The sequence below is a fragment of the Chelonia mydas genome, chromosome 13 (genome assembly GCF_015237465.2).
Source record: "Chelonia mydas isolate rCheMyd1 chromosome 13, rCheMyd1.pri.v2, whole genome shotgun sequence".
NCBI lineage: Eukaryota > Metazoa > Chordata > Testudines > Cheloniidae > Chelonia > Chelonia mydas.
The window spans coordinates 15,360,490-15,387,168 of NC_051253.2; the positions used below are offsets into that span (position 1 = coordinate 15,360,490).

The 26,679-nt window shown below is 41.2% G+C and overlaps 1 protein-coding gene and 1 long non-coding RNA gene across 11 annotated transcripts in view; one reads left to right on the plus strand and one right to left on the minus strand.

Annotated features, from left to right (window-relative positions):
* The window catches only part of NFATC2 (nuclear factor of activated T cells 2), a 133,501-nt gene that overhangs the window by 82,692 nt on the left and 24,130 nt on the right, over window positions 1–26,679 (plus strand). For 8 of the 9 annotated variants that reach the window (XM_027822231.3, XM_043526784.1, XM_037915614.2 and 5 more), the window contains exons 7-9: window positions 3,698–3,753; window positions 4,481–4,607; window positions 6,715–7,410. In XM_027822231.3, coding sequence (XP_027678032.1) covers window positions 3,698–3,753; window positions 4,481–4,607; window positions 6,715–7,410 — 879 coding nt within the window. Of the gene's footprint in view, window positions 1–3,697; window positions 3,754–4,480; window positions 4,608–6,714; window positions 7,411–14,648; window positions 14,808–26,679 lie in introns of those variants that run through there. The other variant, XM_043526785.1, reaches the window with a different exon arrangement.
* Window positions 7,408–26,679, minus strand: part of LOC122462652 — a 33,394-nt gene continuing 14,122 nt past the window's right edge. Inside the window, exons 3-4 of one of the 2 annotated variants that reach the window (XR_006285345.1) lie at window positions 15,066–15,118; window positions 7,408–14,964 (exon numbers count right to left, since the gene is read on the minus strand). This is a non-coding gene — a long non-coding RNA (uncharacterized LOC122462652). Of the gene's footprint in view, window positions 15,119–26,679 lie in introns of both variants that reach the window. The other variant, XR_006285346.1, reaches the window with a different exon arrangement.

Below are 26,679 nucleotides of genomic sequence, written 5' to 3' on the forward strand. Positions count from 1 at the left end.
GTAACAGTAGTAAACTGCAACAGAGTCCTTGCATTGGCTCATCTACTCTGTTCAGTGAGTGCGGTGGGTGGAACCAAGTCTCCAGCCATTTGAAAGCTCTCTCCACTGCAGGGAGGGAGTAAGTGGGTGAGTGGCCCCACTTATGCCTGTACACCCAGCTCCAGCTAGCCCTTAGAATGGATGTAAGGGGGATTCCTTCTCCCTCTTGAGAGGCTGTTTGAATCAGAGCCTCGCCTGGGTAGTAATTCAGTAGTAGTAGTAGCAGTTAGATTACGCCAACTCCAGTAATTCCATCTGGGCTACAAATCCCCTTGGACCTTCAACTGGATTGAATATTCTTTACTTTCTGCTCTCCAGTGTGTAGTGATGCTGCACACTGTTAAACAGCAGCCATATTCCAGCCCAGAGGTGGCTGCATTTCAGCAGTGGGTGCCGCTTATCAACCTCATAGGGGTGCTGACTTAATTATTTATTGTTGGATAAGTGCTTTGAGATCATTGGATGAAAGGCATTATAGAAGAGCCACATACTGGGCCAAATTCATCCCTGATGGCAGCCAATGGAGTTACACTGGCATGAATATGGCATGTTGTTGTTATTATTACTTAGGGTATGTCTACACTTCAAGCTGGAAGGTGTAAAGTCCAGCAGGAGGAGATATACCTACTTTAGATCTGATCCATCTCATGCACCAAAAATACAAGGGTACCAGCAGCAACACAAATCGTGGGAGGGGCTAGCTGTCCTGAGTACACACCTAGCATCTTGGATGGGTACATACTCAGGGCAGCTAGCCCCTCACCACCCTGGCTAAGCTTAAGCACAGGTATGTCTCCTAGAGTTGGAATTAGCCTCTGCTTATGGGCTGCAGGGAGAAAACGGACTAGACATCCAAGTGGAACTGTCATGTCAGTTCTCATTAGCCACAGGGAGTGGAATATATAGAGAAAACAAGGAGCATAAAAGGTGCAAAGTGCATTAAATAAAACACAAAAATCCTCACAATTAACTTTCCTGCGTTCTTCGCTTCCATTTGGACCAGAAGCAGAAGTCCCAATATAAGACAAGAGAGAGGCTGCTCTTGCAGAATTTCCAGGCATGAGGAAAAATAAGAAGTCTTGTGAGAAGCAGTTTTCATTAGATTTCGACCCCAGTTCTGTAGACCCAAAGCATATGTATTAGCTTCAGGGAAACCTTCCAACAGAACCTCACCTTTGGAGATTCTCCCACCTCTAGCACAAACACTCAGCTAGTGGCTGAACTGTTGAAAGAGTTTTGGGTGCTGGCTCAGTGATTTGGATGCACAATTCCCATAATTCATATTAACCAAATTTTCAGAGAGCTATTAGGAGTTTTTACACTCCATCAAAATTTTTAAAGTAAATCACCTAACTGAAAACCCAATGCAATGTACTGACAATGTTAGCGGCAGGGCTCAAAGTCTTAAAAAAAAAAAAAAAAGCAGCTTCCAAATTATTTTTTGGGTCAATGAAGAAATATTCCTGGCTAGATTGAGCCTCTAATTTGTGCACTAGTATTAAAAATGCATGTGCAAAACCCCTGCATTGACCATTTGTACATGCAATAGCTTGCCTGGCATGTGTACACATGGTAATTGGGTGCACAATTGGATACCTATAGTTTTTGAACCTTACCAATTTAATTCTACTAATATAAAACTTTTTGTTATTGTTACATGCTCTAAACATGCTTTAGTGCATTCAAGTAAATGCCCTACAGCATATGTAGAGTATATACTACAGTAAACTGATCTCTGAGTAAGATAACTAAATTGCTTTTAGTAGGTAGGTTTTATGTGCTTAAGAGGTGGCTCAGAAGCATGCAGGCAGTACAACTAATAAAGATAATAAGGCGGGTAGATTTATGTAGGCATCGTACACAACATATGGTCCAATCATGAAGGTTCCAAGGAGACATTTATTTCTGCTTCTGCAAAATTTAATTTCAGTCCAACAGTTTACATTTCACACACAAAACCTGGGATGCCATTTTATCAGTGTGCAGAGTACACAGAGTTTTACAGTAGCAGCCAATGAGCTAAATTGGTGTTAATGGACACCCATGTGAGAAACTTCCCAGGCTGATGCAGGTACAGTCCATAGAATGCAGTGGCAGAGCATTGTATGTATAATCTGTTTTAGACGGATATGTAAAAAATATGTGTAACACAATCAAAGTGACATTGCACCTCATAGAGACTAAATATGCAATGATCCCAAAGCCCTCGGGCAGTCTCAAAAGTAACTGCTAGGCACTTCACAGGACATATTTTGTATATTTCTTTGAACAGCCCTTAAATGAAAAATTATTCAGGGTATATGAATTACCTAATATTGTTAGCCTTGGGTTGCTAAGAGACTTTGGACTATGCAACTGATAATACTAGTAAGCAACAGAAAGAAAACAGATTGAATTACTGTGGGCCAAATTCTGCTCTCAGTTATATCCGTGTAATTCCATGAAACTCACTGGAAGTGCATGAGTGTAACAGGCAGCAGAAAGAGATTCTGTGCTTCAGTGGCCATCATCATGGATGTGATCGATTTATTGCTAATTAGAGCATATACAGTAAATCCTCAATCCACTATAGTTGGATAAGCCAGACAGTGAATGTCTATGGGAGTTGTTAGAAGTTTGGAGTAAAGATATACTGAAGGTGCCTATCTAGCTATAAGTCATTTTTATTACTTGCTAGAGTAGATGGGTTGATAAATAGCTATCATGTAAATTTAGGCTTCATGTTGTATATATCAGAAACCCCTACGAAACAGGAAGAGGACACAAATAGCACAAAGAAATCAGACACTTTGTAACTCTCTTCCCAACTATGGTTCTTAAAAAGCTTGGGTAGAATAAAATCAAACAAATGGATGAGTCGTCTTCTAATAATAATAACAATGTTCCCTCTTTCCCTTCACTTTGGGTAATATCTTTTTTCCTGTTTAAAAAAAACTGCAGTGACAATTTGACCCTATAAATTACTACTAAAGAAAGCTGGGGCTTTGATTTTCAGAGGTGTGGAGCACTCTCACTACCAGGTGATTTCAGTGAGAGCTCTGGGTGCTCAGCATCTCTGAAAATCAAAGCCCCAGGTGTCTCAATTTGGGCACTTAAAACCAGAGACACCCAAAATAAGGTGAAAAATTAGGACTTATATTTCAATAAATAATAGTTTTTTACCAGAAACCAATCCTCCAGTCAGTAACATGAATGTTATTAAAGAAAATGAAGACTTGCATGGTCTTGTGGTTAAAACAAACAATGAAGATTCAACCGGGTTCTGCTGAGCCACTGACTCACACTATGACTCTGGTCAAATCATTTGACCTCCTTGTACCCTCAGTCAGTCCTGCTGGCTGAAGTCAGAGCCTTGCTGAAAAGCAGATGTTTCATCTGTATTGAACATTCCTAATATTTACATATAAAGCATCAGCTGGGCCTCAATTCAGCAAAGCACTTAAGTGTGTGCTTAACTTTAAGCATGTGCATAAATCTTTTTCTGTTCAGGAAAGTACTCAAGTACATGCTTACATTTAAATCCCATTGACTTCAGCTGGAACTAAGCATGTGCTTAAGTGCTCTACTAAATCTGAGCCTTAATGACTGATTTGACTTTATTTAAGTCAGGTTTCTGATAATATTTTCCAATAAGTTAATAGTGTAATATTACTTTTAGATGGTCAGCAGATCTGGGAGATGGAGGCAACGGTGGATAAAGATAAGAGCCAACCTGTAAGTATACAAAATAATGTATGTCCTTTACTGCCTGCTTTTCAGCTATATGCTGAGAATATCTTCTGCAAGGTGCTGAGCACCTCCAACTTCCATTGACTTCAGTGGGAGTCCAGGTTGGTCGGAGCTTTGCAGCCTGGGACCCTTTGTTTGCGTTGCTTTATTTACATTTAGGGCCTGATTCTGCAAGGTGCTGAGCAGCCTTGACGCCTATTGAGGTCAGTGGAACCTTACAGTGCACCATCAGCGCCTTCTAGGTTCCAGCCCTTATAGTGCAATGGGCCTTATCTGCTCCTAAGGAAGTGAATGGCACTGTTGCAATGGAAGTTGGATCAGTGGGATCAGATTGTAAAAAAGTAATAAATACATATTTTGAATAATTACATTTCATGTTTATCAAGTGCATTGGAGTAGTTAAAGCACTAAAGCATTAATCAGTATTCTGTGTGTTCTGTATTTAGCTGAGACTTCTCTCTTCAACATCAGGACATCAGCAACAGAAGCCATAGAGGATGTGACATTTAAAAACCAGTTTCCCGATATCAGAAATCTTCCAGTCCTAACCCACCTGTCCCTTCTTTCCCCACATCCTCCTTTTCAGAGGGGAACAAGAAAATTCCTTTTCCTTCCTCCAAGGATACGTACTCCATGGGGTAGTTACCTGAGAGCCTGTTGATCATTGGACTTCAGTTTCTAATAGGATATTGTCTCCCTTTCATTGTTTCAGAGCATGCTTTTTATAGAGATACCAGAGTATAGGAACAAGCACATCCGTACACCGGTGAAGGTCAATTTCTATGTCATCAATGGAAAAAGAAAAAGAAGTCAGCCACAGCATTTTACCTATCACCCAGGTAATTCTTTATGCAGAGGGCAGATTGGGCTACAATTTCTCACAGGGCAGGCTTTGTAGTCCAATACCTCATTCTCTTGTCCTTAACTAAGCATCTGAATTTTTCTAATTTAATGCAGAGTTACTGCCAAATCACCAGTTGTTATTTGGTTTAAAGGTTGTGTGTAATTTTGGAGGAGGATTTTTTTATATATACATATATGTATGTAAGGGGGCTTTACATCAGATATCCAGGCAATGGGCTGATCGTGCCCCATTTATGACAATAGGAGTTCGCAAACGATTTCAGTGAGAGCAGGATCAGACGCTTATGTGCTCTGACCCTGTGAAAACAATGAATATTGCCTTCCCTAGTTGACATATACCACAGTAAGTTAACATCAGACCTGGGGAAAGGAGTACTAGAGTAGGGAAGGAGAAGAGTGGGACATATTCTTTAATGGAGGGCCAGTTTAGATATGAAAGAAAAGTTTGGATGTTTCTCAAACTCTTTCCCTGGGGAATTGGTGAGCAAGAAGTGAAACAGGATTACTCATGAAATTCCCAGCACTTCCTAGTTTTGGCTGATTTTCTCAGTGGAAACCAGAAAGCACGAAATAACCTGACTGGATTTTTCAAGCTTTGAACTAATATCTCAGTGCCACTAATTTCTAAGGATGGGGAAACATCCTGATCAGTTCTTACTTAGTACAAAGCATTTCACCAGTCCCTAGTGGAAAATGCTTCACTGCTCTATATGATTCATAGTTAGAGAGAGTTAAGGCTTTTGATGGCCACTAAATTGTTGCACTGTGAAATTACATTTGTAAATACGCTTTTATTTCAAAAAGAGCCTCAAAATGTAAACTTTAAAAAAAGCTATAAGATTCCATTAGAAATTTATCTGTCTACAGGTTTCAGAGGGGTATCCGTGTTCGTCTGTATCAGTAAAAACAACGAGGAGTCCTTGTGGCACCTTAGAAACTAGCACATTTATTTGGGCATAAGCTTTCGTGGGCTATAACCCACTTCATCAGATGCATGGAGTGAGAAATACAGTAAGCAGGTATAAATATAATTTATATAATAGAATATAAAATAATTTTCCCTCTGTTGATACTTCTTGTCAACTGTTGGGAATGGGCTACATCATCCACCCTAGTTGAATTGGCCTCATTAGTATTGACCCCCCACTTGGTAAGGCAACTCCCATCTTTTCATGTGCTGTATTTTTATACTTGCCTACTGTATTTTCCACTCCCTGCATCTGATGAAGTGGGTTATAGCCCACAAAAGCTTATGCCCAAATAAATTTGTTAGTCTCTAAGGTGCCACAAGGACTCCTTGTTGTTTTTACTGTCTATATAACTGTTGTCCCGTCTGCCTGGTATGCCCGGAATCTTATCTGCACTAAGATTCAGGGCATTAAGATGTAGGGATGGTTACAAGAAGTAAAAATTGCATTATTTGCCTGCAAAAAACCCTTCTTTTCCCACCACATTAAGATTCAGTCGACTTTTACAAATGGGAGTTTATTCTCCTTTTATTGATGATGTCGGCCATTGTTACTGGGGAAGACTTATGCAAAAAGATTGGGTCTCGAAGACAGCGTTAAAAATGGTCAAGCCTAGTCTGTTCCTTTGGATCTCTAATTAATCTCTTGGACTGGAAAACAGGGCTGCAAATCTTGCGATATCAGCACGTCTCAGAAACTGTCTATTAATTCCGTTTTCCACTGGGGTCAGAAGTGCTATGAGGAAGCCTCTCTCCTGGTTTCTTTGTAGTTTTGCTTTGGGTTTCGCCTAGAACTAGAAATTGCAGAACCGAGACAAAAATGAATTAAAATCACAGCAATAAAAATAAAAAGCTAATCTGAATGTTTGAACCTTGAGAAATATGAGGTTTAAGTTTTGGGTAAAGTTTTTGTCCATCCTAACACTAAGTGCTTTCATGAGAGATTCTCCCATGATTGCACTCAAGCAATTTACTACCTGTAGTGCCCTTGTGGAGAGCGCACTCACCCACACACACTCTCACAATGATTTAGGTCTCTTCTTAGTGCCAGGGAAAAAAATCGTTGTGTCTCAGTTGCTCGTTAAGAATAATGTCCTTTGCATGCTTTATTCTAGTACCATCAATCAAAACAGAGCCCATTGATGACTATGATCCAGCTTTAATCTGCAATACAGTACACAGTGGTCTGGGAACAGTAACACAGCCTTACTATTCACAGCACACAATGGTCACCGAATCCCCTTCCTGTCTTGTGGCCACTATGGCTTCCTGCCAGCAGTTGCGTTCAGGCCTATCTTCTACTGATTCTCGATATCATCAGCAGAACCCAGCAGCTGTAATATACCAAAGAAGCAAAAGTCTCAGTCCTAGCCAACTAGGCTACCAGCAATCCAGTTTGATGGCCACACAGGTTTCCATTTCAGATGCACACAGGTCAGTGCTGGTACATGCTGGTTCCCCAGGCCAAACCTCAGCTGTGCTCCACCACTCTCCAACCAGTCAACAGTCTTCTCCCGTGATACACTATTCTCCAACCAATCAGCAGTTGAGGTGTGGAAGTCATCAAGAATTCCAGCATATCATGTGCTGCGAAAATTTTACCTCTAATGTAGCAAGACCCAGCCAGCCTCAGGTCAGTCAAGCACAAAGGATAAGTCCAAGTTCATATCCTACCGTGATTCAGCAGCAGACAGCCACAAGCCCGAGAGCAGCAAAAAATGGACCGCCCGTTAGTGATCAGAAAGAAGTGTTACCAGCCGGAGTCACTATTAAACAGGAACAGAACCTGGACCAGGCATATCTGGATGATGGTAAGCAGCACTCTCTTTTTATTACATATAATTCCATCTGGTCCTCTGTACAAAAATAATGTGGCCTTCTTCTTGACAGGGTGAGAACCCATCCCTTGTAAAGTTTTATATTTTCTTAATGTAAGAGCCTTTCATCAGCTGCATTTTTGGTAGATAGCAACACAAAAAAATGAAGCATTTCCACAGTCCATAGAAAACCTCTGTCTTTAAGTCACGGGGTGAGCTGTCAGGTTTTAAACTGTTTCTAATTTTTTTTCCACTTGCCAAACGTTAGTTGAAAATGGAGAAACCGACAAAAAGTGGGTTTTTTTAAAAATTATTTATATCAATGCAAATTCGACAATGTAAAACCCTTTTATACATTTAATAAATACATTTTTAAAAAGCCTAATTGAACAGTCCATGAAGACACATAATGAATGGGGTAGTGCTGCAGGCAAAACTATTGCAGATGTTCTAGATGAACAGTAGTACATTGATTAGTAAAACAATGTCATTTCTTTGTTGTGAGCCCAGTAGATTTAGCTGTTAGCAGTGAATAAAAGCAAAAGTAAAGCCTTGTTTGAATATATCCTGCTTATCCTTAGGTAGATAAGAGTTATTGGCAAACGGGTTGATTGGTTGTTTTGTTAAACATTAGTACTATTTCATAGCAGGCAAAAAATATAAAGCTAAGGCTTGGGGGCTAGATCCTGTTCCTATTAAAGTTAGGAGCAAAACCCATGTTTACTTCCATGGGAGCACAAGCCCTTGATTAGAATGCTGCATATAAGTGGAGTGGGCTGGATTGTGTAATTGTGTATGTAAAATGCACACCTAATTTTCATGTGCTGTTACTGTGACTGCACTCACAATCCAAGTATTACCTGTGCAAATTGCTAATTTTGGTCCCATGCGTGTGCACGTGCAATTCTGACAATCGACGTATAAATTAGGCAAACAATACTTAGTGATATTGCATGCACAGTTATACAGGTATAGATTTTGAAATTCTAGCCCTGTCAGTTTTCCTCTGTGAACCTAGAGGTACTGAGTATTTGAAGACACATTTATCTGATATGATCATCATGGCTGCTTGCTGCAGGCAGAACAGGTTTCTATTCCCTACCCCTCACAGACACACTTTTTTCCTTCTTAATGTAGTCTGTATTTGAAATGTTTGAGCTTCTTCATTCAGCCATGGCAGTTGATGTCATCTTGGCCCCATTACAGCAATCATTCTGGGGTAGTTCTTACAAATATAAAATGATCTTTGTCTGCAGAGAGAATTTTGCTAGTATTTTTTGGACCTGAAATAAATAAAGTAAGCAAAAGCCAGGGACTGCTCAGGGAAAGCAGCTTTATAACAGCGTGAGGTAATTTTTCTCTGTAATAGAAGTGGCCACTGTGTCTTAACATTCTTTTAATATTAGGGCATCAGAGATTCTTCCTCCTTTCTATAAATATTGGACACACAAAAAAAATCTCATGGTTGCAATACAAATGAAAAAATAAGGAAATTCAAAGTTAAGTCTGATGAACTTTGGGCCTGTTCCAGAACCCACTGAAGTTAAAAGAAAGATTTCAGTGGGCTTTGGATCACGTCTGTAATGCCCAACTATACCATGAGTGCATCAGAATGGTGCACAGTGTACCTCCAAGTATGTGTTACAAAACAGGGAGTGCAAGTGAAAGACTGGCAGTGAGTTGGGAATGAAGTTCCAGGCTTCTGTTTGAACATCTTTGTCATCAGGTTGGCTGCTGGTCTGTATACTAACGTTCCACTGAACTCTATGGGATATTAGTGCCTACATTCACAATAGGTGCCTTTGTCTCGGAAAAGCATGAAAAAATTGCATGCCCCCTGAGCATACAATATTGCTCAAAGTTAGTTGTTTGTGGGAGTTGTGTCTGAGTCAGGACTACAGAACAGAACCCTTTTCTATGGAGAAATTTTGCAGGTGACACAACAGGGTAAAAGAGCTGCTTTGGTCTGACATTTGGACACATTTTGTTTACCTGTTTAAATCATAATAGCTCACTGGAGCCCTTAAAATCCTTAGCATAAACTGTATTCTTATTCAGAGGGTTCTTTCAGCTATTTTTTAGGCTAGAGGCCACATCCATCCATGGAATGGAAATATTAAGTATGCACAAATTATCATGATATTGCACATTGTAGGTCAAAACTAGAGGTCAGCTCTCAATCATCTGAATTTTCAGAATTCTCAGATTAATTATAAGGTATTATGCCCAAGATGGACTATGGGGAACTATTCACACTAGTATTTCCCTTCCCTACATGTTTACTTTATTAAAAAGGAGCCCTTGGGGTAGTTATGCTTTACTTTGCAAAACACATAATTCCAAAATGTTCAGGTCTTGAAAACCACTTCGCTTTTCCATGGGGAAAAGTGATTCAGAATATAACAAAAACCACATTTTGCTAACTAGAAAATTTATTTTTGCACTTTATAGTATTAAAAGAAACCCAAATCAATACAATTATGGAAGTTTGACAAGTCCCTTTGGCTGAATCGATCTCCTGAGATTATAAGAGGTGATTAATCTGGCTGTGATACTTATCGGGTAGATGCTTAGATGACCATTCCCAGGGCTAATTCCACCTTGTATTTAGTTGTGATACTCTGAGTACCTTTCCCAGACCTGAAGAAGAGCTCTGTGTAGCTCCAAAGCGTATCTCTTTCACCAAGAGAAGTTGGTCCAATAAAAGATATGACCTCACCCACCTTGTCTCTCCCTTCCCATGGTTAGGTTTAACCAGCTGGATGGTTGTATTGTGCTATAGCTGACTACTTTTGCATAGTTACTACTAAGACCATGGTTGTTTTGGTTTTTCTTGCTTCCCTTCTCTTTTCTTCCCCTTCCCCTATCTTTCTCCTTCTAGTCCTTCATCCTGTTCTTCTCTCTCTAGATTTCTGCTAACACGCCAGGATTGGTGGGGTTTTTGGTTTGGTTTGGGGTTTTTTTGTATTATAGTTGCATCCTTCCCTCTCCTCTCTGTCTCCAAGTCCCTTGCTCTTGTGGTTAATGCAAAGTCTTGCAATTCAGGGAACTAAGAATCTATTCTCAGCTCTGACATGAAGTTCCTGTGTGACCTTGGGCAAATCCTGCCCCATCGGTTCCTCATCTGTTCAATGGGAGATAACAACTACTGCCACACAGGGCTATAGTGTTCATTAATGTTTGAACAATCTTGGAAGCAACCAGAGAAATACAGGGTACAATTATTATTATTATTATTTCTCTTTTTTTCTTCTGGCCCTCTTATTGTGTTTCTGCTGCCAGGTCCGTTATGTTGTCTCCCTGTAGTAATTCTCCTCCCATCTCTGCAGCTAAAAAGCAGCTTTTCTTCTTTTTGAGATCATGACTCTTTCTTTGCCCAGTGCACTCTCAGCTCCAAGGACCCCTGCCGCTGACACATACTATTAGAGTAATCCACGTAGCCCTTCCTTTTCATCTTACTTTTAAAATATGATTCTTGTTCCACCTCCAAACAATATTGCCACTTCCTGTGCCCAAATGCTACACATACTCATCAGTGATGCCTTCCTATGATAGTTCCACTTGTGTGTGCCACCTTACAACAAGAGGTCAGCTGGCTTGTGTAACCTATACGCCTTCTGGGTGTGATGTTCTGTCTCATCTAGTGGCACTGAGAACACTTAAGGAGAGAGTTAAATGAGTCTGCCCTACAGCCTCAGCTAACAGCCAGTTGGTTTTTAACTCATGCAGTAGAGGCTCAGGCATTAAGCTTCAGAGGTCCCAGGTTCGATCCCACCCACTGGCAACCGGGTTTTTTCGGTGTTACACTTCCACTAACTACCTTTCCAATCCACTGCCGTTCACTTCCATTTTCTTCTCAGCTTCCTTAGTCTCACAGGCAAGGGCTGGCAGAACCACCAAACTTCTTGTTCTTCCATAACATTATTTAAAGGGAGCATAGAACAAAGCTATCCAGCAGTTTAGGTTCTGTTTGGAAATGTAAAACAGATGGAGATAACTTGAGTTGGATGTTTTCTGAATTAAGTCTGTCCAGCTCTTCAGGGAGATTTTATCCAGGGTTCAGATTTGGACCTGTTTCAACCATTTCCCCCATGCTACTCTGTGTTAGAAGCACAAGATACATCTTAGATTGGATTCCACCTGGAAGAAAGAGAAGGTGGGGAGGACAAAGAATGACCTAGCGCAGGAAGGATGCTGCCATCACAGAGACAACTTCCAGTGGAATCAAACATCTTGCTCTGGATAGACAGCAGTGGGCAAAGTGGATTGCCCCATGTGCCACTAGGCACAGAAGTCTCTAAATCTAGGGTACAAAAAGGAAGGCACAGTTGCTAGGGAACTAGCCTACAAAGATTCAAGTACCTGCAATTGCACAGAGCTCCTGTGTGACCTTGGGCAAGTCATTTAGCCTCTGTGTGCTTCAATTCCCCATCTGTAAAATGGAAAAATCACAATACCCTGGTGAGGGGGTACTGACATCAATATGTTGATGATTGTGAGGCACTCAGATACTACAGAAATAGTGGCCTTAGACAGACTGACCTTAGACAGACTCAGTGGGAGTAAATAAAGGTGGTAGAATCTGGCCCTAAATAAGTAAATAAATATGTAGCTGCTCTCCAAAGTGGTATTGATTTTCCAGCCTGAGAATACGTAAGTTACATGTTTTTTTACTTCACAAAGAAATATGTTTGTCATTCAGATGGCAACTATCTAACCACATCTCAAAACCCCAAAATAGCCTCTCTGCTGCAATATATCTGAATTATTTTCAGTGTGTCAGTAATTAGAAGAGCAGTGGGAAGGAAGGCGGTAGGCACAACTGCCGCTGTTCATCAGACTTGCAGTTCCGTGGAGCCCTTTTATAGCAAAGTTATTTCACAGAAAAACTGCACTTGAAACGGATGTTTCAGTAGAACTGAAATTGCAACCTGCACCTTGTGATACATATAAATGACCTAGGACTTTCACTCACCTTCACTAAGACCAGGATATTACTCTCTGTGGGTTCTGCCACACACCACAGTAATTGTCGCCCAAATGAGATTTTTATTCTGATTATTGACACTTCAGGATGATTCTACTTATCTTTGTACAGCATGACACAAAAGTGTCACCAGATGTTTAGGAAATTATTCTATTGCATGCTTCCGGCCACTCTGAGAAAGTTACCAGGCCTTACAGGGTCCCCAGGACTAGACCAGGAGTTGAAGTGTGCATCTCTTGTTTTCTCTCTTACTAATAATGAACCAGGTTGTATCATTAGCCACAGACTTCCACTGGGCGCCCAATGCAAAGCAGCCCTCCCTAGGGAGATGCTGTGGGAGGGAGCGTATCTCAAGAAAACACAGTGCTTCCTGGAGCACCTGAGTAGTGCAGCTGCTGTACCACCCATTGGATGAGACTGCAATCGTGGTGCCAGCCCATACGGTGGCTGCATCTGACCCCAGACATTCTGTACATTCAGAGCATCAGGACTGACTGATGGCGGGGCAAATGGGGAGGCTTCTTGCACTTCTCCAATGCAGGCTTGGGCCTGCTGTGCTCCTGTGCAAGGCCCTGGCTGTGTTTCAGGGCAAGAAGCAGTATTTAGGGAAGGTGAGGATTATATCTATATGGGAGGAAAGAAGAGGAAGGACTTGCAGTTAGTTGCAGGGCACAGGGCTGCTCTAATTTATTCCAGCTGGAGCAGTCTTCATTGGACCTTTCTTGTGGGCCAGAATTATCACAGCTTACTGAGCTCCAACTCTGCCCTCTCCAGCCCCCTCTGCTGCGGGTAAAGGAGCACGTGGCCTAAAGCCAACGATGTCAACTTTATGTCAGCTGGGGATTCCCCCGCACAAGGGGAACCTTAGCTGCATGATTAAGGCAGCTTAAAGTCCCCTTCACGCTACTGGAGTAGCACAGAAAACTTACCTGGGGCCAAGGATCTAGCCCTTTGACTGGATTCAGTGAAGCTATCTCTCTGAGTTCACACTGTTTCTTTCAACTTCAGGCTGCACAGAACATGGTCTCCTATGCTTACGTTACAGTTTGGTTTTAGCTCTCTCTTTTTCCGCCTATGAGTGTTGGACAAAATCACAAAGGAGCCTATAGCTGAGGGAGAAAAATGGTTTTTTCTCTTTCTATTTTCTCGCATTATAGAAGGTAGTGAATTTGTATTTTGTAGGGCTGTGGTTTGAGTAGAGAAAACATTTGCATCAAAAAAGCCACTTTCTGTTTATGATTAGAACTACTTTTCATAGAAGGTGTGGTCATAGATTCAGTGGACTCTGAGTAGTGCCTGTACATTCTCCAAGCAATTTCACCTGGATTAAAGCAAATCTATGCATTAGCCAATCTGATGCTGGTCCTATAGCTCTTACTACTCAGCATTATCCACTTGGTCTCAGTTGAGGTCACTATTCTATGTTTTGGTTCCACTGCACCCCATATATATTTTATTAATTATTATTATTATTACTTATTTCTATGGCTAAAGTGCCTAAGAGCCTCAGCCACAGACCTGGGCTTCATGGTGCTAGTCGCTGTACAGATTCAGAGCAGAAAGATGGTCCCTGCCTTCAAGAGCTTAATATCTATTACAAAGAGGTGGAAAGAACATAACAATGGGAGGCAGGACTCCTGCATTCTATTCTCAACTCTGCCAGGGACATGAAAAAGTCAAGTCACCTAACCACTCTGGGCTTTGGTGTACACTTATGTAAAAATGTATCCTAATAGTTATCCTACCTCACAGGAGGTGTTGTGAGGCCAAGTTGACGCATGTTAGTAAAATGCACAAGAATCCTTGGGGAAAAGGTGGCATATACTTGGCTAAGTGCCAGGTATTATTATTGTCATAGTTGGCTCACACCTGATTTTTCACAGGCCTCTTGAAACAAAACAAGACCACAAAAGCCCAAGCATTTTTTCACATGTGTACAAACCCCAGGAACTCCAATTCTAAACATTTTTGGCACTCAAGGAAATATTACAATTAAAAATAGTAAATATTTTGATTGAATTCAAGTAACCTTTGCATAAGTAGCCTGACATCCTCTCTGCATATGTAAAAATGAAGATGTTTCCCTAGCAGCATTCCTGAGTAGCTATCCAAAAAAACCAAACCAAAATAAAACAACAAACAAAAAACACGCCATACATCCAAAATCAGCTGTGGAGGAAGGAAAAAAATGAACCGAGTGATTAAAAGCCTAGTTCCACTAGCATCCCTTTGTTCTTGAGTTCAGGAATCTTTAATTGGTGCAGCACAATGCCCACAGGCAAGTTTCTGACAAAGCATTTCCTGTTCAGAAGAACATGCAAAGTCCATTAAGAGAGCACGCAGACTGTGGAGAACGGATAGTCACGTAGTGGTATATATACGCTCACTGTGTTTGTGCGTAGGGCCTCTCAGACAACTGGTGCACCAAGACAAGAAAAAATCCCATCTACTTGCTGGTGGAAGACAAGCTTGTTTGGAGACTAAACCAGATGACGATTATCAGCACCAAGGAGTCAGTTTCCAGATGGCATGAAACAACTTTCGATTGTAATTTTGAAATCCTGGAAAACAATAACTTGAAAAAGGAATGTGTTCATGCATTTGGGAACTGAAAGCTTCTAAACCACAATAAAGTCCATTCCCAGACTTGTTGTCCACTTACTTTACACTCATTGCATTCCATAGACAGTCTGAATCACGGGCAGCAGACAGCTCCTACAAAGAAGACCATAGGAACATCATTAGATGTCCATCTGCTGGAAGACACTTGCCAAAATAGGCCATATATTTACTTTTACTTGCTCAATTCACCCAGAACTTTCAAATTAAAGGGATAACCACAGTACTTGTCACGTCTGGGACACCTTTCACTCTAGGGAGAGACACACTAACAAATTATGCCTAACACTACTAGCTAGGGAGGCAGGTGAGTGTTATTGTCTGCATGACACAGATTGGTAAACTGAGACACACAGTGGTTACGTGACTTGCCCAAGCTCATACAGGAAGTCACTGGCAAAAGTGAAAATAGAACAAGGAGTGCTAATTCCCAGTTCTCTGTGCTATCCACTAGACTGTACCACATGTCGGCATGTAAAGCGTGTAAACATAATGTTAAAATATATCAAAAGTTTTCCTCCTCCCTAATAGCTCATTATATGCAGAGGGGCTGCTAGGCTGCTTGTGCAAAGATTATTTTAATTAAATCAAAATCTTTACTATTTTTAACTGAAATATTTCCCCAAAGGCCAAATTTATAAAAGGCATGATAAAAACCTGTGTGCATGACCATGCCTGCAGTTACTGTAAGTGCACATGCAAAGCAGGTAAATGTATGAACAAATTGCTGCTTGGGTGAACTACATCACTCTGCTCTGCACCCAGACAGTGCCCTCTGCACCGGGCCCATATAGTGCCCCCTTCACCATGTAAGCCCTGAGAAAGGGGCTGCGAAGCTCGGTCTACACTTTTAGAAGTTTTACTACCTGGTTATGTTGATTAGGGGTGTGTGATTTCTTTTGCTGACATTGCTATTAAGCCCTAGATGCAGTTATATTGGTATAAAAGTGCTTGTATCTGCATAGCTTATGTCCCTTCAGGGAACCCAGATAAGCTATGTTGGTAGAAGCACTTTTATACCAATATAATTGTGTCTACACTAGGAGGTCTCTGCTGGTTTAACTATACCAGCATAGCTAAACTGCCAACACCTTTAAGTGTAAACGAGGCCTAAGTGATGTACAGGGGTAATGTCTCCCTAGATGCCTCACTAGCTATTTATGCACACACCGCCTCTGATGGTCACATTGGCAAAAATCACATGAGCTTTGCACATGTTTCTCTGCTAAGGACCCAAATCTCTGCCTTTTGAAAAAATTGATCCTAATGGCCATGTACTTCTGACAAGGCTAATGCAATCCACTGGCTGTAATTGTGTGGAGGATTTGTCCTTTTCCTTATGACCCCAGCACATGAGTCTTTCATGTATGTCATTGTTCTGCTCATACATCCAGCTCTCACTCCCTTGTAATCAGTACCTTCATTTTAGTGTTAATGTAACCAAATAATCAGTATCCAAGGCCTTATTCATAGCGCAACTGTATTGCCAGCTCTTGCAATTTCATTGTGAGTTTTGCAATATTTCATGTTTTTCCAGGACCCAGTACCTGGAGTCAGAATATCAGCTTTTATTTGTTTGTTTGTTTGTTTGTTTTAAGTAAGTTTCAAGCCTTTGTAGTTGTGGAACAAAACTTGGAAACATGAACCGCAAAGGTTCAGAAACCAAGAGGCAAATAAAAACAACCCCAACTGTATTACTTTTAAAATTGCATGATTTGTAGCCAATCTCATGATCATTTGGGGCATGATTGTTAATTCTTAAAACATTGGAAAGATGGGCCTTTTCTAATACAAATGAAGCCTTATGGATGAGGCATTTAAAATATAGTTTTCTTCCACCTGGTCATCATAATTTGTCTCACATAAAAACTTTTTTTTACTGACCACTGTGCTTTTTTAAAAAAAAAACTGGTGATGAATCATCTGAATTTTCCATCCATTTGCAAGTCAGTTTTCTTAAGAAAGCTCTCAAGGGTGAGAGCCCTTTTTCTGCCCATAGCAGAAGCTGCTATGAGCTTACTCTCACAGATTGTTTTATAGGACCGCTTACTCACCAGCTCCGACACACTTTTATGCTCTAATTTCAATGCTGTATGTTTCTAGAGAAACTTTAAAATCAGACTGGACAAGTATTCTAGAAGAAACACTGTAGGGACAATTTTGCTTTGATGACCTGAAAGGTCTTTTACATCCCTGGCTTCAGTGATTTGAAAAAGCAAGCAGCACATCTTGGGCCAACCCAGCAGCAGTCAGAGATGGGGGAGAAAATGACTGAACATCCTTACCCTGCTGATTTAATCTCAGTAATTTGTATCAGGCTGCTGACTTTCATACTCCTTGTTTCTCATTTTATAATATATTATTTTTAAGGTTAACAAAGAAGAAATAAGGGGAAGGTAACAGGTAACCTAAAATAGATAAATCACAGTGATGTGTCAGAATCAACAGTCCAAACTCCAATTTTGCAAGTGTTTGAAATCTGGGTAAATCCAGACGCAAATTTCACAGGTGGGGTCACAACCAACCCCCTCCCCCAATACATCTTTGGGGGCATTCAAAATCAAAAACAAATTCTGGTGTGTGTGCCCGCCTCTAATACACATACTATAGTCTCTCTGGTACATAAGAATGGCCATACTGGGTCAGACCAAAGGTCCATCTAGCCCAGTATCCTGTCTTCTGACAGTGGCCAATGCCAGCTGCCCCAGAGGGAATGAACAGAACAGGCAATCGTCAAGTGATCCATCCCCTATCACCCATTCCCACCTTCTGGCAAACAGAGGCTAGGGACACCATCCCTGCCCATTCTGGCTAATGGTTCATTTCTGATCCTTGTTATAGTCTTAACCACATTAAGTCTGTGGTCTCTGTGCTGTGTCTTCCAGAGGTCAGATAGAAATAACTTTTGTTATCCCTGGCCTTGGGATAAAGTAAAGTGGTGGTCTACTTTAGTCGTACAAGGGACATATCCTTAGCTGGTATAAATCAGCATAGCTCCACTGAAGTCTCTCCTAGGAATTTCACTAGCAATGTAGTGCTATGCTAATGTACACTGAGCATCTGACCGAATAGTCTCCATCTCACAGGAGGAAACCTCTAAGCCAACCAGTCCGCTAAGCTATGGCCCAGTACGGACTTTTAATTTTGAAACTCCACGCCAGTTTGAAAGCATGGGCCAAATTCTATCTTCAGCTACATACATACAATTCCTATGGGGCAAAATCGTGGCTGAATTGAAGTTGATGAACGTATTGTCATTGACTTCAACAGATCCAGGATTTCACCCATGCATGTTAAAGGGTGCTCTGTGTTTGCAGTTGAGGGCAGAATTTGCCCTTATATGTGTTCACCGTTATACTAGCAGACTGCCTCAAAGTAAAATGCAAAGATTTGTAGTTTGCAGTCTCCACCAACCCATGTGCACATTTGCCTTTGTGCACACTTGTATATGCACTTTGAAGCACAGACAATAGTATACACACATGATTTTCACATGCCAATTCTACTAGAGCAAATTAGCAGCTATTAGTGGATCAAAGTGCACACGATTTGCATGAATGAAAAATTGTGCATGCACCAGGGAAGACTGGGTTGGGGCCCTACTGAAAAATCCAAATTACTTGAAAGTTAATTGTACATCTGTGACAACCTAAGCCCATGTATAATGCTTATCTTTGGACTAGTCCTGAATTAGCATGAAGACTCATGAACTTTGCATTTAATATGCACAAATTAATTTGGACCAGAGAAAGAAAAGCAATGAAATAGGGGGAGTATAAACTTGTAATCACGCCCTCTGATCATCGGTACCAGAGTAATCTAGTCAAAGATCCCCAAAGTGTGGTTAGGTTTGGTTTGGTTTGGGTTTTTGGTTTTTTTAATGATAAAATGACTTCATCATCCATGAATGAATTGAATCGAATGTAGGACAAATAGTGAGACATATGAATAACTCTTATGACATTTGCAATGTCTCGATCTGTGCTGGTTTATTTAGGTGGTTTCTAAGCTTCTTTTGAAAGAGTGAGCATGACTAACTGAAGGGGAGACACTCCAGAAGGATGAGCCAGGAGCCAGTGGTGGAAGAGTTATGGCATTCAAAACCTTCTTGGGTTAAATATCTGGTCATTATGAGCAATAATAGCACTGGTTATTTCACAAGAACTCCACTTGCCTGGGCAGCCTTTACCAGACTCACTAGCCACAGTGGTACAGGCCCTCTGGAAAGGAAGCTGTCTGGTGCCCCAAATGTCTCATTTTAAATAGCACCAAATAATGCCTAGGGCTAGTTCTGTGCATTTGTAGCCATTTGACCTAAGTAACATCCTCAACATTTGCCTTTGTACCCAATCTGCCCATAGATGTTGTATGAACACCTTCATTTCCAGGTAGCCATCAAAATGTTAGTTGTGTGAGCAATTAACTTTTCAGAGGCACGCAGCTGTCATTTATAATAGCAAGGGTTGCCGCACAAAAAAGCAAGTGTTACTAAAAGGCACCCATATTTGAAAATTTGGTCCAGTATTTGTGTAAGTAAATAATTATCAGACTAGAACATGTTCCCATGTGACATTGGAGACTCTCCAGGCAGTTCTTTTGAAATGAAATAGTTATCGAAATAATGTTATGCATTAGCCCTATCCATTCCAGACACAGGTGAGACTGCAAAGTAGGGGGTGAGAAAATTGGCTTGGCTAAAATAAGAAGTGATCTGATTCCTCACTCAGATACAGGCTAAATCAGAAAATAACATATAAAAGGAGGTTTCCTTTGTTTTTTAAGTTTTGTTAATTCCTTCTTCCCCCCGCCTCCCAGTGCATCTATACTTTCTGGGGGTGGATGTGCCATGTTATCACCAGAGGACCTGTCTCCTGATATTACCATCCTGACCACCAGGCATATCTGACCAGCTGTCACACAAGACTGCTTGGTCTTATGAAATGCCCAGCTCAGTGCTGGATATGCTAGAGGTCTCCCCCCAAGGGAAAACTCAAAAGCTTAATTACTTATTTTGTTAAAGGAAACTTCCTATAGTGTTTGGGGTATTGTTTTGTTTGTTTGTCTGTTTTTTTTTAAAAAAAAGTAATCCTATCAGATTTAATATTTATATTCCTGCAAAACAGTTAGAGAGGGTGGTGTTAAAATAAGAACCTATCCAAAGGCTCCCATTCTCCATTATAGTCTGTCATTTTTAGAGTAAGCTATACTCTAGTTCTTTTATCCCAGTTAAATTCTACAGCACTTTTCAATAAGATCTGGATAGTTCAAATATGTATTCAGATTTCTCTGAATTGAATTTCTGAACTAGAATTAGGTGCTAGCCATATAGTTGAGATCAAGACCTAGAGTTTCCCAAAACTCTGGGACCTAAACCCTCAAAGTTATTTAGCCTCCTAACTTACATTGATTTCAGCAGAAGTTAGGAGTCTAAATACCTTTGAGGGTCTGGGCCTGGTGGTTCAAGTCGTTTGGTTTGAATCAGTTCTTTCGGCTTCCCCATTTTGTCTGACACTTAGGAAAACATCTTGGCTATTTAAAACCTTTGAGGAACGTGACTCTCTCAGCTAAAATGCTCAAGGAGGGTTTCCCCTGTGTGTTACCTTCCACTACACTTCTTATCCTCGCGTGCATTCAGAGAAAGTACCTCAGCTCAGCAGTGCAAATAATCAAGTCTTTAATCGCAACTAGGCCTTAATAATTTCTAGCATTTCAACAATATTGTGGTGAGTAAAGTGAGACATTCATTTCCTTTATGTACGCAATGAGAGATACATGCAGTAGAAGGCTGGTTTATTACAGGAAATGTATGTTGCCGCACACAGACACATTGCACACAGGCTGGCTTGGTTTAATTGGGATGATCTGAGGCCAAGGAATTGGAGTGCTCAACCAAGGAAAGCATCTCCTCTCAGCCCTTGCAGCAGAGTTAACTCGTCTTTCCTCTGTATTTAGACTAAAAGATTGCAAGAGGCTTTTAAAAAGCTGAATGTTACAGTTTGCTGAAAGGCAGATGCACCAGTTATCTGGGGAGTCCCTGTCTGTGGCACCTAGACAAAAATGACTTGGCAGGCCAAAAAGCCAGGAAATTAATTTTCTTGTCTTCAGAACACAGTGCGCGCCATAGTGCCTGGATAGATTGAATTTGTTATGATAGCAAAACAAGTTCTATGGAAACCATTGTGAAACCTTGGAGGGAAGCTGCCCAGGAGGCTTGGGGAAAGCCGTTTTTGTTTGTTGTGCTTGGCATCACTTTGCTCTGGACGAATATGCTTTAATTTTGTGGGGGGACCCAAGAGAGCATTCCTCTTTTTCCATACCAAAAAGCCTGCCAAGCTGGCATTAACGTCCTCCTCTTTCCAGCTGCTCCTTTCCAAACACACTGTGCCTCCTAAAGATAGTCTTCACAGTGGCCGGGACTGGTGGAAAACATGAAGCCTGCATGGATTAGCAAAGGAATTCATTTGGGCTGACAAACTGGGTTTCCCTCTATAAACAGCAGTAGTGTTTTCATCTACTGGACTGCACAGCAAACTTCACATCCCCTTTCTCCTCCTCCCCCTATATGCCTGCCCAGAGTTCAGCTGTGGTAAAAGGCACACTACAAGGTTCTACTTCTGGGGGATGGAAAACAACATGAAATCAATGAGGCATTTTTAACCATCCCTGTCCTCAAAGAGTTGGGGGGTTTTCACTTTGGTAAATAGAGGATGGGGCTTTTTAGTTATTTTTGATTCCAGGTAAAAGGGAAATAAAATACCTCCTTTTATCACTAGTTTAGGGACCTTATAAGCATCCTGCACCATATACTTCTATAATTACTTTTTTCCCCTCACAGATGTCCTGTAAAAGCATCATAAACTAAACTCAGGACTAACAGGATTTATGTTCAGCCAGGATGTTCTGCTTCTCTGCTTTGTATAATACCTAATGAGGGGTTTTGTGTAACCACTTTACCTTGTATTTTTCTGTATGTGTGGTCGCTAGATCTCTATTGTCTCTTTTACTCACTACCAGCACGTGATTATACATTGCAGCAACCCAAGAGCATAGGGTGAAAATGAGTCCCTGAAAATGAAATATCCCTGGTTCCAGGTACTTGGTATTGGTTTTACAAAATAGGTGCTGGTTTTTGTAAACCAGCAGTCTAACCCAGTGCAAGTGACAGCAGACTGGCTAAACAGCTATGCACTTTAAAGCTCTCCAACCAGACTTGTCATATGTTCTCATCCTGTCTTCCCCACAAAGCTAGTGAGCCCACCATCGCATGAGTTCCCCACTTCCAATTGCCAAAGCCCTTCTGTGAATACTTCCTTGACACCGCACCTAAAATCATCCCCTGCCCTGCCGCACCCTGCTGCAGCTGGGACTCTGATCCGTTAATTTAACGTTCTCAATATACATGTATCTCCAAGTGCTGATCCACTGCTGCTCAGCATTGGTTATATGTAGAAACATGTAAGTGCCAGTGAGGCGATCAAATCCCTTACAGGCATTCTCTGTATTAACACTGCAATTCAATATAAAGGATCGATAGTGTGTACAATCATGGCACTTAAGCATGCAAAGTAGGAGTGCAAATGCACTTACCATTGTGTGCGTAAAAATCAGGGTATATGAGTTCAGCTACTAGATGGGCGAAATCACAAAAGGAATGAAGTCCTTGTCTAGTTTTAGGTTCCTATACCTACTTACTGGACAATGTGGAAAATCCCACCATATTTTCTATGGCCTGTGATGTCATTACTCCGTTGCCAGGGTACTTTGCCATTTCATTAATACTTCATAGTTGTATTATGATAGTACCCACATTATGCTGCCCTTTATAACTGTCCCTGCCCTTTAACAAAAGTTTGGGCTGGGGTTGACGGTGGTTGTGGTTGGGAGTGTGTCCTCCACAAGATTTTACCAACTGGGCAGTGAGCACATCCTACCTAGAACTGCCTCACCTATCAATGTTTTTATTTTACCCTGAAAATGATGCTTATAAACAAGGTGGCATCCCCTGTGCTGGTCAGGGTCCCCTTTCTCATAGAATTTGGAGACAGAAAAGACCTTCTACATCATCCAGTCCATCCTCTAGACTCTAATGTATAATTTTTTCCTTCAGTACATTGTCTAGTGTTTTGTCCAGTCTTGTTTTTTAAGTCAGTTTTTGAAGGGAAAGAAGCAATGCAGGCTAAGAGAGTCTTAACAGAAGAATGTAGCAAGGCAGAACACAGGATTTCACAGGCTGTTGCTTTAAGTACAGCCATTGGCTGCCTAGGATTTTGCAGCTGGAGGCAGCCATGCTGAACCACAGAGGAAAACAAAGCCCAGCAGATTTCCAAAATATCAACAGCTGGATGCAAATGACATTTCAGAATTAAAAAAAAGAAAAAGAAAAAAAAAAAGAACTCTCTCACCCGCTTCTGATGCTGCCCCCACACAGTGATACCCCAGATCACTTTGGGCACTTGGGGCACTTGATAAACAACCTGGAGATTGTTATAGCTAACATTTATGGGTGTGGAAATATATCCACCAAAAATGTTTGCACTGAAACTTTTGCATGAAAATAGACATTTGGGGGCGGGAAGGGATGGGAGTTGATGTCTCCAAGAACTGGTGCTGACAGCATGTGGAGCCTTCCATAGGCAGGTCAGCAATTCAGAGGCAGACCAGGTGCAGCAGTGACCAGCAGTCATTACCAGCTGATGACCTTATATTCTTTAAAAAGTGGTGATTTACATCAAAGATAAAGACTGAGCTATTATTCTTGTTGATTACAGTAGTGCCTATGGACCAACCGAGAATGGGCCCCCATTGTGCTGTACAAACAGAGAATAGGAGACAGCCCTTGTCCCAGAGAATCTAACTAAAGCTGACTGGCAGCCTTGCTGAGAGGCTGATCGTTGAATTGGCCATGGAGATGGACCTACTCTCTCACTCCTGAAGCCAGGAGACTCGCAGTGCAATAAGGGGAAAGCCTTCATTGCTGTTGCCCACTCTAGCTCCAGTTCAGCACAGCATTTATGCACATACTGCAAGCTGTTCTTCATCAAAACACATAAGCGTGTGCTTATCATGAAGACAGCAGGACTTAAGCACACACTTAAGGGCTTTACTGAATAGGGATGAAGCGCTGAATCAGGGCCTTACTGGAGACAGTCTCTAGAGGCTTCAGTCTGGCACCCTTCCCCAGCAAAGAATCCCCTTCATTTTTATTCCTTTTAAATTTAGCATTTTTGTCCCTCCTGAATCTTTTCTCTCCATGACTGGGCACCTTCTTGTTTTCTTGCTGCTGGCCCACATGACCAGGAAGGTAATTCCATCCCAGAGGCTTGTTACTACTGGCTGCAAATAGATGCCAGGAAAGCATGCTATACTGTAGAATACCATTTGAGCCTGCATCCAGCTGCTGACAAATGCCTAAGTGTGTGGTGCATTATACAGCCAAGTCACCTGCAATCACACAAATTATGGGAGTATGGTAATTAGAATTTACAGCTGTTCTTTTGATTGATTTTGGAGTTCTTCCCCAGACAGCTGGCTCGGGGTCCTTCCCCTCTGCACTTAGCCATGGGCTATGCACACCGGCAGTAGTCACCTATCAGACCAATTTCCATAGCACAGGCCCAAGTCCTCAAGAAAAAACTGACATGTTCTGGTCATGCCTTGCCACATCACAAAGCAGCACTTCCCCGTTGTGAGAACTGCATTATCACGACACAGCGCTGCAACATTACATCAATAGCCTTCATCAAGATGATGTTGCATTGAAACCATGAGGAGGCAACATCACCTCACGACTAATTAGCCGGGTCTGTGTACCTACTCTTATTATTGCCAACCCTTCACACCTCTGTTTAATCCACGGTTTGTAATGACTCTTACAAATTGTTAGAGTAGCACTTCCATTGTTGTTGTGTATTGAATAATGTGTTTGTCTGATAGATTATACAGAGCAAGAGATATAGTATGAGCCAGACTTTGAAAAACTTTGAGGGCCTGATCCAGATAAGTGCCTATCTCCCAGTGGGAGCTGAAATGATTTAGGCACCTAAACTCCATTTGATTGCTGGGCATGTCACTGATTTCAATGGTAGTTAAGTGCCTAAATACTTTTGAGGATCTGGGCCTTAGTACCTGGCAGACGGCACTCAGCAACTTGCAGTATCATACCCCGTGGGTGCTAATTTGTGCTTCTCATATGTGTTCATAATTACTACAACAGCATGTGCAAACTAGGTGATTGGAAATAACTACATTTGTGTATGCAGTCGCCAGATTTTCTCATACAGCTGTGGACTGGGTGCACATATTAAGCATGAAATTGCATAGCTATAATTTTTGCAAAATCTGTCCCAATGTGCACAATGGATATTTGTTTACAAAAGAACTCAGAAGTTGGGCAATCCTAATTGGTGACTAATATCTGTTATGGGGGGGGGGGGGGGAAGCCACATGCTTCTGAGCCTCGGAGTATCAATTTATATGAACAGAAACAACATTCCTTTACAAACACAAAACATTTATTAAATGGGTTCATTTATTTATTTAGTCATTGAGAAAAAGATGAAGATCCAAAATGTTACTAATGTGTTGTTGAAATGGGTGTATTTGTCTCTTGGTATTTACACCAGGAAGAACTTTAGACTTGTTGGTTTGGAAAGGAATCTTGCTGTCCCCGTAAGGGCACTTTGAAAGGGCAATGGTGACTTGGTATGGTCTCAGGATTCACTATGAACGTTTTTTATAGTTCTGTCTTCATTTAGTTCCCCACTCTACAAAACAAACATTATTCCCGTCTAAGCAGCCTTCCCTGCAGAAATACAGTCGACTGGAACAAATTATTAAACAATCAATTTGTAAGCACCGAGGGGATAATAGGGTGATAAGTAATACCCAGCATGGATTTGTCAAGAACAAATCATGCCAAACCAACCTAATTTCCTTCTCTGACAGGGTTACTGGCCTAGTGGATAGAGCAGAAGCAGTAGACGTGACTTATCTTGATTTTAGTAAAAAGAAAAGGAGTACTTGTGGCACCTTAGAGACTAACAAATTTATTTGAGCATAAGCTTTTGTGAGCTACAGCTCACTTCATTGGATGCATGCAGTGGAAAATACAGTGGGGAGATTTTATATACACAGAGAACATGAAACAATGGGTGTTACCGTACACACTGTAACAAGAGTGATCAGGTAAGGTGAGCTATTACCAGCAGGAGAGGAGAAAAAAAACCCAACCTTTTGTAGTGATACTCAAGGTGGGCCATTTCCAGCAGTTGACAAGAATGTCTGAGGAACAGTAGTGGGGAGAAATAAACATTGGGAAAATAGTTTTACTTTGTGTAATGACACATCCACTCCCAGTCTTTATTCAAGCCTAATGTAATGGTGTCCAGTTTGCTAATTAATTCCAATTCAGCAGTCTCTCGTTGGAGTCTGTTTTTGAAGTTTTTTTGTTGAAGAATTGCAACTTTTAGGTCTGTAATCGAGTGACCAAAGAGATTGAAGTGTTCTCCAACTGGTTTTTGAATGTTATAATTCTTGACGTCTGATTTGTGTCCATTTATTCTTTTACGTAGAGACTGTCCTGTTTGGCCAATGTACATGGCAGAGGGGCATTGCTGACAAATGATGGCATATATCACATTGGTAGATGTGCAGGTGAA